The sequence below is a fragment of the Pagrus pagrus genome (genome assembly GCF_965226575.1).
Source record: "Pagrus pagrus genome assembly, chromosome: 9".
NCBI lineage: Eukaryota > Metazoa > Chordata > Actinopteri > Spariformes > Sparidae > Pagrus > Pagrus pagrus.
Window position 1 is genome coordinate 24,331,639 of NC_140193.1, and position 14,708 is coordinate 24,346,346.

At 40.2% G+C, this 14,708-nt stretch overlaps 1 protein-coding gene across 3 annotated transcripts in view; it reads left to right on the plus strand.

Moving 5' to 3' along the window:
* The window catches only part of plekhm3 (pleckstrin homology domain containing, family M, member 3), a 54,655-nt gene that overhangs the window by 18,655 nt on the left and 21,292 nt on the right, over positions 1 to 14,708 (plus strand). For all 3 annotated transcript variants that reach the window (XM_084361791.1, XM_084361793.1, XM_084361792.1), the window contains exons 4-5: positions 11,562 to 11,707; positions 13,355 to 13,548. In XM_084361791.1, the coding sequence (XP_084217917.1) occupies positions 11,562 to 11,707; positions 13,355 to 13,548 (340 nt within the window). The remainder of the gene's footprint in view (positions 1 to 11,561; positions 11,708 to 13,354; positions 13,549 to 14,708) is intronic.

Below are 14,708 nucleotides of genomic sequence, written 5' to 3' on the forward strand. Positions count from 1 at the left end.
AGCTGTTTCAGCTGCCCTGCTCAGGGTTACATTTCAGTGCCACAACAGAAGAAATTACGTCAGCAGTAGTAGCCAAATGTGAACTTTTCTCTCCTGTTAACTGTTTAAATGGCATGAGAAATGTAGTGATGTTTTCAATGAGGCTCCACTGGCATGCGCTGAGAGAAGCGAGAAGCTCATGTTCTGCCCCATACACACCAAGTACATGACTTTTCATCATAAGGAATGTGCTATTCCATCTTGTTACTACGTCTTGTTGTAGCATCTTGGTTTTCATGCCCAACTCTGTCTGTATGTCTCTTAGTCGAGAGGTGGCAAGTTGAGAGTGCCTTAAATATCTGAGTATTTTCCTTCCATTAGCCACACAGTCAGAGATGCTTCACTGGCTTAACACTCTTTCGTTTATTGCAAGCTGCAGTGTATGAGCCATGTAGCCCAAGATTTTAATACCACACCCGTCCTTTCCCTTCTTCATATTTCATGCGCTGTCACAAATTACAACATGCACATTTTCTTTCAGTATTTTCCATCAAGTAAACATGCTGTCAAATGCATTAGCTATGGCAGTCCCTGTGTGCAAGCATGGAAACTCTTGTGCATGCAACACAGCTCACAGTAAGGCTTAACATACTCATGTGACTTATGTCGGAACTCCATGTATCCGTCGTGAAGCAAATGCCTTTAACACTGCTGTCTAATGACTTCTCAATACGCATAGCTACCATGTCATGCAGAGCAGGGAGGGAGACGTCGGAAAAATAGCGGCAACTTGGAAAGCTGTAGCGGGGCACAATGTGCTCTATCAACTGGTGAAATCCTTGGTCCTCCGCTATGGAAAATGGTTGGTCGTCAAGGGCAATCATCTCCAAGATTTTCTAGATTTTCTTTTGTGATCTTGCTCCTGATGTTGTTTGTCAACTTCTGGATGGCGGTTTTTCATGAGTGATCACATTGGTGGTGTTCAAGGATTTGACGGGCATCCTCGTCGTCTTACTTCGACATCGCAAGTATTACATACTGCAAAATCGCATGTCTTCTTTTTTCACCGTGAAAAATTCCCAGACCACAGACATTGCTTCATGTGTGGATAACACAACACCACACAACGCCACACATCAGCGCCGCCCTGAGACACAGAGCTGCAGCTAGATGAAAACAAACATCGGTTGTTAACATCGGACCAATTTTGCTCATTGGACCGATGCCGACTTTTGGAAAAATGACTAACATCAGCCAATACCGACATGATGGCCGATATATAGTGCATCCCTAATTGTTTGTATAGTATGTGTAAGGAATTAAGATTAATATTTTGTCCAGACAGAGAATAAGATGACAAACCAAAATCTAGTCTGCAACAAACCAAGCCATTACGAGATTGGTGATGTTTTGAATGTAGGACAAGATATCCATACATAAAGGGTTGTTTGACCAATCTAGGCTACTGGCCAATCTGAGGTTGATTTGGCCAAGTTATACTTAGGTTGTAGGCAGTTTCCAACTGGAATCAGTGATGGCAAACAACAGAGGAACAGCACAAAAACTTTCCCTAGGTCAAACAATGTTGTTTTCATTTTCTTAGAGTCATCATCAGGGTTGAGAATTTCTGAATGATGAAGAAGAATGAATGAAGAGAGAGCGTGTTCGAATGAATTTGATTCTTTGGTTGTAGTAGTCTGTTATCGTTGATTATTAGCAGATAAACTGTCAGCACTCAGACTGGCCCTCAAAACCCTGCAAGCCTAACTCACCAAATTCATCTTTTGTTGTTTACCTGCATATCAGATTATTCTTATATGAAGCCACTAATCTAAATAAGATCTCTTGATGTTAAGTATGCTTCTTTAGTTTCCACTGATTTGTCTTTGAACTTGTTTCAAGTATGCCCTTTGCATATGTATGCTACATCCATGTATACATATCGAGTGATTGGTTATTTAGCATCAAAATGTAAAATGTATTCAAGTAATTACACATGGGAATCGCTGTTTTTTATTCCTTTTGAAGGAAACGGTTAGTGTTCGTTTGAAGACTGTGACTCTCCATCACCCCTCATCTCAAACACACACACACACACACACACACACACACACACACACACACACACACACACACACACGCACATACTTTTCAGAGTGAGTCCTCGGGTTTGATGACCCCTGTCGTTGCATGGGAGCACATTCTCAGGCCCCTGCAGACCATGTGAATCTGTTGGACAGGGGGGTGACAGGGGGAGCTTCGGGTGAAGTTGGAATCGGTAGATATGAAGGAATCGAGGAAGTAGGCGGTGGGCTCACATCAAAAGATAGGCAGTCTCTCTAACTCACTCACTCACACACACACTCACTCACTTTCTTACTCATAGTACTCACCATTTGTGCACATTTTCATTCGAGTGTTTGGTCGGTGTGAATGAGACACATCAAAGCTCAGGCTTCGCTCGTCTTTTCAGTTTTAATTCACACACATGTACATGAGACGCACACACACACACACACACACACACACACACACACACACACACACACACACACACACACACACACACACAAACACCCTCAGAGGTGTGACAATTTCAAACGAGCGGCGGGCAGATGAAAGCTGGACCCTTTTTTTGCCCTGATGTCGTCCCACCCTGTATCTCTATGTCTCTCTCCCTCTCTCTCTCTGTCTCTCTCTCCGTCTCTCTCTGTCTCTGTCTCTGTCTCTCTCTCTCTCTGTCTGTCTCTCTCCACCGTACACTCTCCCTGGGCAGGTCAAAGTGACCCTCTCTCACTACAGAGAGACGCAGTACAATCGGTAGACCTTTGAGCTACGTTTGAATTCCCATTCATCTTTCCCTCTGTCCCTCTTTCTGTTCGTCTCAGAAAGACTCATAAAAGATCAGAGACAAGGAGAGAAAGCAGTTGTTACTGTGTGCTGATAATGGGGGAAGTAGTTGGCAGCAGAGAGTATTCATAGTTACTTCTTAAATTTAGAAACTAGAATTCATGAGGATTGTAGTAGTTTTTTGTTAAATAAAGAAGAATGTATTGGTGGTTGCGATAAAGATGGTCATACATATACAGTACAGACCAAAAGTTTGGACACACCTTCTCATTCAATGAGTTTCCTTTCTTTTCATGACTATTGACATTGTAGATTCACACTGAAGGCATCAAAACTATGAATTAACACATGTGGAAATATGTACTTAACAAAAAAGTGTAAAACAACTGAAAATACGCCTTATATTCTAGTTTCTTCAAAGTAGCCACCTTTTGCTCTGATTACTGCTTTGCACACACTCTGCATTCTCTTGATGAGCTTCAAGAGGTAGTCACCTGAAATGGTTTTCACTTCACAGGTGTGCCCTGTCAGGTTTAATAAGTGGGATTTCTTGCCTTATAAATGGGGTTGGGACCATCAGTTGTGTTGTGCAGAAGTCAGGTGGATACACAGCTGATAGTCCTACTGAATAGACTGTTAGAATTTGTATTATGGCAAGAAAAAAGCAGCTAAGTAAAGAAAAACGAGTGGCCATCATTACTTTAAGAAATGAAGGTCAGTCAGTCCGAAAAATTGGGAAAACTTTGAAAGTGTCCCCAAGTGCAGTCGCAAAAACCATCAAGCGCTACAAAGAAACTGGCTCACATGAGGACCGCCCCAGGAAAGGAAGACCAAGAGTCACCTCTGCTGCGGAGGATAAGTTCATCCGAGTCACCAGCCTCAGAAATCGCAGGTTAACAGCAGCTCAGATTAGAGACCAGGTCAATGCCACACAGAGTTCTAGCAGCAGACACATCTCTAGAACAACTGTTAAGAGGAGACTGTGTGAATCAGGCCTTCATGGTAGAATAGCTGCTAGGAAACCACTGCTTAGGACAGGCAACAAGCAGAAGAGACTTGTTTGGGCTAAAGAACACAAGGAATGGACATTAGACCAGTGGAAATCTGTGCTTTGGTCTGATGAGTCCAAATTTGAGATCTTTGGTTCCAACCACCGTGTCTTTGTGCGACGCAGAAAAGGTGAACGGATGGACTCTACATGCCTGGTTCCCACCGTGAAGCATGGAGGAGGAGGTGTGATGGTGTGGGGGTGCTTTGCTGGTGACACTGTTGGGGATTTATTCAAAATTGAAGGCATACTGAACCAGCATGGCTACCACAGCATCTTGCAGCGGCATGCTATTCCATCCGGTTTGCGTTTAGTTGGACCATCATTTATTTTTCAACAGGACAATGACCCCAAACACACCTCCAGGCTGTGTAAGGGCTATTTGACCAAGAAGGAGAGTGATGGGGTGCTGCGCCCAGAGGTGGACAGAGTACACAACTTCACTACTTGAGTAAAAGTACAGATACTCCTTGTCAAATATTACTCAATACAAGTAAAAGTAGCTTAGTCAAAATATTACTTAAGTAAAAGTACTAAAGTATTTGTTTAAAAAATTACTTAAGTAAAAGTATTTTAAAAATATCTCAGGAAATACAGGAAAGGAAAGTAGCTTAATGTCATTATACAATACACTGATGCGATTCTGCTACAGACGTGTTTATAGCTTAAAAAAAAACAAATAAAGGCAAGAAGCCTCAGAACACAGACTCAGCTGCATTCATCAACACATGAAATATATTGCAGACAGCTGCGGTCAGTTCAGTATATTTTTGCATCTGACATCCATGCTTTCTCTACATAAAAAAGATGTAGATGTAGGCACTACAAGAACTGATATTGACATTTACAGATAAACAACTTATTGGCTAGTTTACTTTACTTATATCATACATCATAGCCAAAAATGAGCCGGATAACCCACATCAGAGACAGCCGCACCTCACTAACGCGTGCACACCCACTCTCTCTCTCTCTCTCTCACACACACACAGACACACGCGCGTGTGCGCACACACACACAGACACACACACAGACACACACACACACACACACACACACACACACACACACACACACACACACACACACACACACACACACAGACACACACTCTCTCTTTCACAAACATTAAGTTAGCTAACGTTAGTAGCTACTTTACATACCGCTACGTGCTTTTTCAGGTTGGAAGACGAGTCTTTGTAGTCCGTGATATAATTGGTCCGCGGTGAGCACAACCAACATTTAAACTGAAACGCATCAGTTTTTGTGACAAAAATCTCAAACATGGGTTTGAGATAAGGCCACGGGTGCTCATGACGTAGTACAGGTACGGCAATACGACTAAGACAAACCATACGCGAATCAGTAGAAACAGTTTATTTTCTCTGAATTTTGCAAAAAAAAATCATCAGCTGACGTAAGATCAAAAGTAGCGAGTAACGAGAGCATCAATAGAAATGTAGTGGAGTAAAAAGTACAATATTTGTCCTTCAAATGTAGTGGAGTGAAAGTAAAAGTATCCCCCCAAAATAATACTCAAGTAAAGTACAGATACTCAAAAACTGTACTTAAGTACAGTACTTAAGTAAATTTACTTCGTTACTGTCCACCACTGGCTGCGCCAGATGACCTGGCCTCCACAGTCACCGGACCTGAACCCAATCGAGATGGTTTGGGGTGAGCTGGACCGCAGAGTGAAGGCAAAAGGGCCAACAAGTGCTAAGCATCTCTGGGAACTTCTTCAAGACTGTTGGAAGACCATTTCAGGTGACTACCTCTTGAAGCTCATCAAGAGAATGCCAAGAGTGTGCGAAGCAGTAATTAAAGCAAAAGGTGGCTACTTTGAAGAACCTAGAATATAAGACATATTTTCAGTTGTTTCACACTTTTTTGTTAAGTATATAATTCCACATGTGTTAATTCATAGTTTTGATGCCTTCAGTGTGAATCTACAATTTTCATAGTCATGAAAATAAAGAAAACTCTTTGAATGAGAAGGTGTGTCCAAACTTTTGGTCTGTACTGTATATATAAATACACACACTATGTACAGTATATACAGTATGCATATTTATATACGTACTGTATATACATAGTATTTATAAATATATATATATATATATATATATATACACATACATACATATATATATATATTAGGGCTGTCAATCGATGCAAATATTTTATCTTGATAATCACATGATTGTCCATAGTTAACTCGCAATTATTGCAAATTCATCGCATATTTTTTATCTGTTCTCGATGTACCTGAAAGGGGTATTTTTTCAAGTTTTAAATATTCTTATCAACATGGGTGTATGTAAATGTATGGTTATTAGTATTGCAGCAATCCAAAGCAATGACAAATACTGTCTAGAATATTCTCCAGAATAACCTCAAAAGTACTGCATGCTCAAAAAATATGCTGGAAGCATAACATGGCAAACTCAAGCTCAACAAGCAACAACAGAAAATAACATTCTTTAGTAATACTAACACAATATAGTGTCCAAATTACACTTGTAAAGGTTAACTAAACAATGTTAATGGCCAGCAGCAAGCTATCGCTGTTGAAAGTTTGTCACATGTAGAGTTGTCACACTATACAGCATGGTCTGCCTTTGGCGAGGGGGACGAGGGTTCTCTGCATCAGCTGTGTGCTTGGCCAGCAAATGGTATTTGAGACTCGATCTACTCGGGTGGTAACTCAGTTCGCATCGACAGTAAAAGCAAATTACTTTGTTCTTGTCGAGAGAACCATCTGGCAGGGCTTTGAAGCTGAACTTGCAATTCACAAGACCATTTTCTTTATCAACTTCTGCTCCAGGAGGTTTGTTACTGCTGCCATCGACAGCGTTACTGCTGCATTGCTTCCTGATTTCCCAAACCACGGGGCAGGCCAAGGGTCATAACTTGCATGCGTTAATTGCGACATAAACTGTGACATAACATCTGTCTCTGTGAATTTCATAGCTGTGACCTCAATAATAATGCTATGATTTAATGAACACGTGTGCAAAAGCAGTACTGTATTTATTTTTTATTTCTACAACATTGCAGTCCATCCTTGGTTCCTCTCTGTTTTGAGGTTGTTTTGCTGCTTTTTGAGGTTTTGGTCAGGATCAGGTCACCATCAGATTTACATGTTTGGTGTTATTTTATCCTTTGTCTTTTTCAGTAGTCCCACATGTATTATCTGTTGAGGCTTTGCTGTTTGTTTTGCTTTGCAGAGCACATTATAAGCTTAGCCTCAGCTGGAGAAGAACATTGGCGTGTGTGTGTGTGTGTGTGTGTGTGTGTGTGTGTGTGTGTGTGTGTGTGTGTGTGTCTGTGTGTGTGTCTGTGTGTGTGTGTCTGTGTGTGTATGTGTGGGTGTGGTCTCTTCCTGTCCTCATGATATAGAATTTGAGGTTAAGGTTTAAGGTTGTTATTTAGTGTGCAAATGTTTTCATGCTGCATACATATGTGACTTTGTGCCTTTGGTCCCAACAGCAGCAAACCAAAATAGAGGCCACAGTTGGCCAGAGAGCGGCCTGGTGGTCAGCTCCTTCCTCGAAGTGACACAGTGTTTCACTGACTGTTGACCATCCCCTCTGCCTGCTGGCTCCCAACCAGTGTAGTGTGGTTTTTTTGAAAGGGCATTCGCCCCAACAACAGCATGAGCTCACTGCTGTAATTAGTCTAAATCTGACTTACACATATGTATTTGATTTGGTTCCTCAAAAAGATAAGACTTTGTTGTTGTCTTTTTTCCATCTTATCCACAAGCCGTAATTTAATCCAAAAGAAAAACAGGTTTTCATTGTCTGAACTTTGGAAAGTAACGAAAATGGATGCTGATAATTTATAGATTGCTGTCATGTTTGACACATTGGTCCTCAATGAAATGTGTGAAAATGGCAGAAAATATTGCAGTCAGAATCTGGAGGTGAAACACACACACACTGAGTTTAGCTTCATTTTTCATAAACATATTTAAGGCCACCTAACGATTAATAACTATCAGTTAAACTGCTCATTACTAACACGATTAATTGATGAATCATTCAGTAAATACGTTATAACAATTTCCTAAACCCAAAGTGACATTTTCAGATTGTTCCTTTGTCCAACCAACATGCCACAACTCCAAGACTCTCCATAAATGACAAAGAAAAGCAGCAAATCCTTACATTTAAGAAGCTGGAATGCAAATGTTTGACATGTTTGCTTGAAAAATGACTGAAATGGTAAATGGATTATGAAAATAAATAGCAAATTGCCTTAGAGACGGGCACTTAAATGGAGAATTCAGATAGAGGTTGATTAGAGGTGTTGCAGCAATGAGAAAACGAGAGTATGAGAAAAATAATTATTTGTTTTTTTAAGATGAAAAGCATGTCAGCATTTTCTAGAAGACACCAAAAATAAAAGTAGGAACCTGCAAATGAGCATTTTATGTTATCTTTAAAAAACAATATGATGAATCTAATCTCTACCATTGTATTGGTTGGGGTCAGTCATCAGTCGGCACAGTACAATCATAACTAATACATTGGGCCCAAACTATGAAAGTAAAACCCAAAGAGTTATCATTGTTGTTCTGGACCACTGGTCTGACAAACCAAGCAATTTGAATATGTCACCATTTTTCTCCCAGCCTGACATTTTATGTACAAAAAGGAATAATCGATAATCTAAAAATAAATAGTGTTAAGATGATTTTTAGTTACAGCCCTTATTCAGTCAATCATTCAGTCTCCTGTATAGCTGACTGTTGATCCAACATGAGTGTTTTTTTTTTCTTTTTTTGGTCAGATAAAACAGGAATCAAGCTCTCAGCACTGATTAGACCATTGTTTGCCTTTTTCAGATGTCCGATTCTTGTCTATGATTGAAAAGTATCAGGCTAACTTCTCTTTATTTTCAGCCTTCATCTGTGCTTGTTTGATCTTACTTGTCTCTTTCATGCAATTTCTTCTGTCCTCATCCTGTCTTTTTTTCTATTTCCACTTTTGAGTCTGTGGTGTTTCCTGTGTTGAAACACCACTGACAAACAGGCTGACACACGTCTCTCTCCCGATGTCCTTCTTCTTTTCTTCCTTTTCTGTAGCTTTCCATGCCTCTGTTTTCCAAAACCTAGATAACAATCTTCTGTTTCTTTTCTTCTCCACCTCTCATCATTTTCTGAAGAGCAAATGTTTTCCTCCAGGCCCCGTGTTCTCTGAGATTGTGTGGATAAGGGACACCTGTCGCAGTTCTGTGGCATTTATGTGTGTGTGATCGTAGACCAGGTCTGGATGTTTGGGTGAAGAATGAACTTTAAAGAGTTTAGAAGACAAAGCAGACAGTGGGGCAGCGATCAGGCTGAATTGAGCTGAGGATCTGGTTTGGTCTTTAAGGACTACAAACAGTTTCTTACTAAAGTCAGCTGTGTTGTGACTACTGGAAGAAGCAAGACTCCGTTATCTGAGAGATTACTTTACATGTATTTTGCAGGTAGATGTTGGAAAACATGAACGTTAATAACAGAAGACACACTAAACAAGAAGATGAAAAAAAAAAATCCAACAGAAAGTAAAATATTGCTCACAGTTTAGGACATACATTTGATTTCAGGAGTTTAAGGGCCGGATTGGACACAATAAAGTTTTAGTAGGTGGACTTCTTCCCCAAAAACAGGAGTAATGTTCTCACTATTTTTTGTGTCTTCAGCAAATAATGCATCATGATGAAATTGTGAATCAGTTAATCACTAAGTCCACAACAGCACCAGATTTAGTTTTGTGGATAGGGACCTGAGAGACTTCAATACTTAAACATAGTCCAGGCACCAGAAGTAAAATAGGTGACTAAGTAACTGAAGTGTTTATAGATGTTCATAAAGGCAACACTTGAAGGTACTTTTTCCCAGTGAATGTGTGTCATCTGAAATGCATTGTCTGTCTGCATTGTGGCCGATTACAATAAGAGTAGGCATTATAGTATGTTAATTCCACTGAAGGAAAGACTTGATGCTCTCTGCAGTTAGGGGGAAAAATATGTGCATATTGGTGTCAGCATCAAAAATCTGTCACAATGAGATATTGACACCTGGCTGCATTCTTCAATAAACATCACATCCTGGTTCACTTCAAACCGACTAACATGCTGAGGCAGAAACTTGTCCACCTAAGGACAAAACACCAAGGCATAAACAGAGTAATGTAGTTTATGCTGTTCAATGCAGCACAGTTGTGTACATTGGGCAGACAGAACAACCTCTCCATAAACGAATGACACAACACAGGAGGGCCAACTCCTCAGGTCAAGACTCTGCCGTCCACTTACATCTGAAGGAGAAAAATCATTCCTTTGAGGACAACAATGTAAACATCTTGTCCAGAGAAGACAGATGGTTTGAAAGAGGAGTAAAAGAATCCATCTATGTCAAACTGGAACGACCGTCTTTGAACAGAGGAGGTGGCCTACGACATTACCTATCGCCCGCCTACAATGCTGTACTGAGTTCCCTCCCCAGACAGCTTAACAAGCATTCACACCTGGACTCACCTAGCCCCAGCAACCCACATGAAGGCCGGTTGGGTCAACGACCCACAAGTGGCCCTGACGACTCTGAAACTCAGAGCTCACACATGTCCTTAACGACTCTGTAAGGACACTCCCACACAAAGTTTAAAAGCCTGCAACTCCCCTCCAGTTAGTCAGAACTGAAGAAGCCTCTTGGATGAGAGGTGAAACGTTTAAAGAAACTGAAACAAGACCAGCTGCCCACAATACAGCACTTAGTGTCTGCAGGCTGCCAGGCCATGTAAAGCTTTCGACAAGCTCAACCAATCAAATAATTAACCTTTAACCTGTTTGTTAGAAGTGCTTCCTGAGATATGAAACACGGGTCAAAACTTTCCAAAGGTTTTCTGCCTGTCATGATGCTTTTCCGATGTGAGCATGTGGTAAAAGTGTATTTTCATTCGGGATTTTTTAAGATTAGCAGTGAGAGGACAACTGAGTCATTTGAGGTGAATGTAGAGCTTACCTACTTATTTGACCTCAGGTCCAGTCCTGCACCAGATTCTAGTTTTGTGTGTGTGTTTTTTTTCTCTTCTTTTTTTTGTATTTGGGTTTTTAGTGTAGGTGCATGTTTTCTATCCCAGCTGAAAAACTCAAAACACTAAGTTTAAATTGATTGATTGGTTGGAACAAACGCTCTTTTAAGGACCTTTCTACAATTCTTTATCAAACAACATATTACCTTACTGGGTCAGAGTTCTTTTTCAAGTTAGACTATCTTGTCTACGCACTATCCACAGGTTTGCTATTAAAGGTTTAGTGAGCAGCAATAAACTGACAGATATTATCACCAAGTTATTTGCTCTTCAACCTTTGAGCTCATCTCTCCCACCTTCAGCAGTCTGTTAACACTCATTTATGAGTTGTGAAACACCTTAGGATTGATAAGCCAGTTAGGACACATACATAAGTGACACAGAGAAGGTCATGTGGCTCTTTTTGATGAAGCCATCATTTGATGACATGTAGAGTGCCCAATAAGTCAGAAATGATACGCTTTTTTTCCACATTAAGACTGTAGATTGAAAATGAAAATGGTTTAACTGGTTTCTTCACGATTAGAAACATTCAGACACCCCATAGTATCATGTTCATTACGTTTATCACATACTTACCCTGTGACTTTCTCCTCAGGGTGTCAGCGTCCAGTCGGTCTCTCCAGAGGAAAGGCAAAGGTTTGCTACTACAGTGGCTGGTACTACTGCCAGAGCTGCCATCAGGACAACTCCTTCCTGATCCCAGCACGCCTGCTGCACAACTGGGACACCAGTAAGCACAAGGTGGGGAAGCACACACCAAACTACAGTATATTAAAGTTACATCCATCTCAACATAGTTACTGCAAAGGCTGTGAAAGTATGCAGTTTTTATATTGTGAGAGACTGGAACATCAGCAGAGTATCATTGGAACCTCAAAAGACTTTGGGCACCATTAAAGAACCATTGTCTTCATTTCTATTAACATTTTATAAAGTTATTTCTTCAAATAAAAGTGTTTTGGGTAAAATATTTTCACTTTAAATGAAAAAAATAGTGATGTGAGTTTCCTGAACAAGTTTTTCTGAATAATCACAAAAGGAATTAAGGTATTTTCTATACCCACGTTCACATTAACCCTATGTGAAAGAGACACAGCCCTCTCATTCATTAAGTTTAACCAACAGGAATACTGTTTATCTGCCTTTTATGTGACGATTGTTACAATGAAATATAAAGTAATTAACCCCCACCTCCCGATAACTTTTCAGAGCTGTATAAACCACAGTGCAGTATTTTAGAGTCTAATACCGCTTTTCCACCAAAATTAGCAGGTCTATATGGGTTTTTTAAACATGGGTCAACCTGTTGAAAATCACCTATTGAACCCAATTCCACTTCCCACAGGCAAGGCAGGATGTCTGTGATTTTTATCTGAAGCATTACATTGTACATCACTGACATCATGTTTTACATCACGACTGCGCCGGAAACAGTTGTAACAGAAGAGAAAACAACAATAGAACCATTCTGAAAGAAGCATCTGTAAAATGGTGGATAAATTATTTTGAGCATCACAATCCCCGCAGAATGACTAATTTAACTATCATAATTTGAGCCATTTGGTCCAATAACATTTGGAAAGTCTAGAAGAGCCAAACGATTAAATTATTTTATCCCCCTTAATGTTAGCCAGGCGCTAAACCAGAATTTAGCCTGTTCATTCTAGGATCCAGGTATTTTCACAGCCAAATTGAGCTTTTTTGGCTTCAAAACACCACTGAGCAGCTTTCATAGGAACTGTGTCCAGTAATAAAACGTCCTTAATAGACCGCACCCCTTAATTTCTTCCTTATTTACGCACCACCACTGGACGTTGATAACGCGTCATCACTTCCCGTGGCAGAATTTAGTGTGTTCACCCAGGTCTTACGTTTGGATCAAAGCTGAGCCAAGGTGATAAAAACCCGGGGGGGGTATGATGGTATGATATATATGACTTTCTGGATTGTATTTATAGTAACTTCTCCCCAATACCAACAACACAGCCCCTTACGTTGTTTAAACACATGCATTTCTATTTTTGCTGTCTGATTTTCTTGATTCTTGTGCAGATTGCTGCAGATAAGAGGAAATTGTTGGACTTACTATTCACTTATTTCCTTCCTTGCTGAGAGTCAAATGACAAGATTGATAACTCGCTCAGGTCTGTCTGCTAAATATGAAGCTAGCTTTGCATAAAGACTGGAAGAAGGAGACAACAGCTAGCCTAGCTCTGTCCAAAGAGAAAGAAAATCTGCCTTCTAATCAGAGGCCTTTGTAAAGATTATGACTAAGGCCTGCATCATCCACTACAATGGCGGAGTACAGAACTTTATGAGTGTTAACCCTTATGTATCTGTTGTCCTTGGTGCAGTGACCCTGATGTAAACTCTGTTGTGCTCCTCCAGGTGTCTAAACAGGCCAAGGAGTTCCTGGAGTTTGTGTATGAGGAGCCCCTGCTAGACGTCCAACAGCTCAATCCTTGTCTGTACGAGCATTGCGAGCCTCTCAGCACCGTGCTGCGTCTCCGTCAGCAGCTCCAGTCATTGAGGGCTTACCTGTTCAGCTGCAGAGCAACTGTTGCAGAGGACCTCAGACGAAGGTAAGTCAGGCTGTGACCTTCTGTCATGGTGGGGGTGTGCATTTTAGTACTTTTGTAACTCCTTTTTGTCCTCCTTCTTATTAAGGAATGCAATTTGTTTTGTTTTGTTTTATGTTAATTTATCTGATTTTATTTATTATTTTAAATAATGGGGGGGTTGTGCTGTGTATTTTCTTTTGTTTTGTTTGTATACATTCCACAAGTGTATGATTAAGATACTATAATGTAAAATAATATAATAATAGAGAAAGTAGCTGTAATGATAATATATTATTACTATCATTACATCGCCATGTTCAACACCATCAACATTTAATTTTCATGATGATATATATTTTTTAATATATTTGATATTATCAAATATTAAACTCTCGTTGACTCTCAACGACGGTCCACTGCTCAGGCTGACAGCTTCACGTGACCCCCTCGTATATTGTTTGCGGTGTTACTTCTGTCAACTGATGGGTTGATAACTGTACTGAAGTCGCCTCCTATTATGATTGGTTCATTAGAATTGACAGAGATTGTGGGGAAAAAGTTGAGAATAAAGGTCGGTGTTTGGGTCATATAAACCAATTGTGACTGGGCTGTTCTTGCTAAAATCCTTCTGGGTCTGTGATGGTGGAGTTATGGACAAATGAGATTTCATTGTGTATTAGAATAGATACCCCTCTTTGTTTTCTGTTATAATGAGCTGAGAATATGCGATTGAATTGTGATGATTTGAACTTACCAAACCATCATCGTTGGTTGCATACTTTATGCCAAAAGGTTTGTGAGCATAATGTTAGGAGGTCCACAGAAGTTAAATTGTCTAGTAGTTCACAAGAAATAATATATATTTATTTTTCTTGCCTCTCACATGACCTCTCAGATTTAGAAATTTATCAGGCTGCTAACATCTCGTATAATCTTGATATGTGTGTTTACCCCTGTATGTCTGAGTGCATGCATGTTTATTGCCATAACTTTTATCTGCATGAATTCCTGAGTGTATATATGCTGCATATACATAAAGGATGTTAGCCTGTGTGTATATGTTCGTGTGTGATAGTCGGGGGGGAATGATTGTTTATCTGAGTGGGGTCCCACACTGAAAGCCTTCTCTGTCAGCTGATGGATGCTCCTTGCCCCGGTCCAGGTCACTAATACACACACCA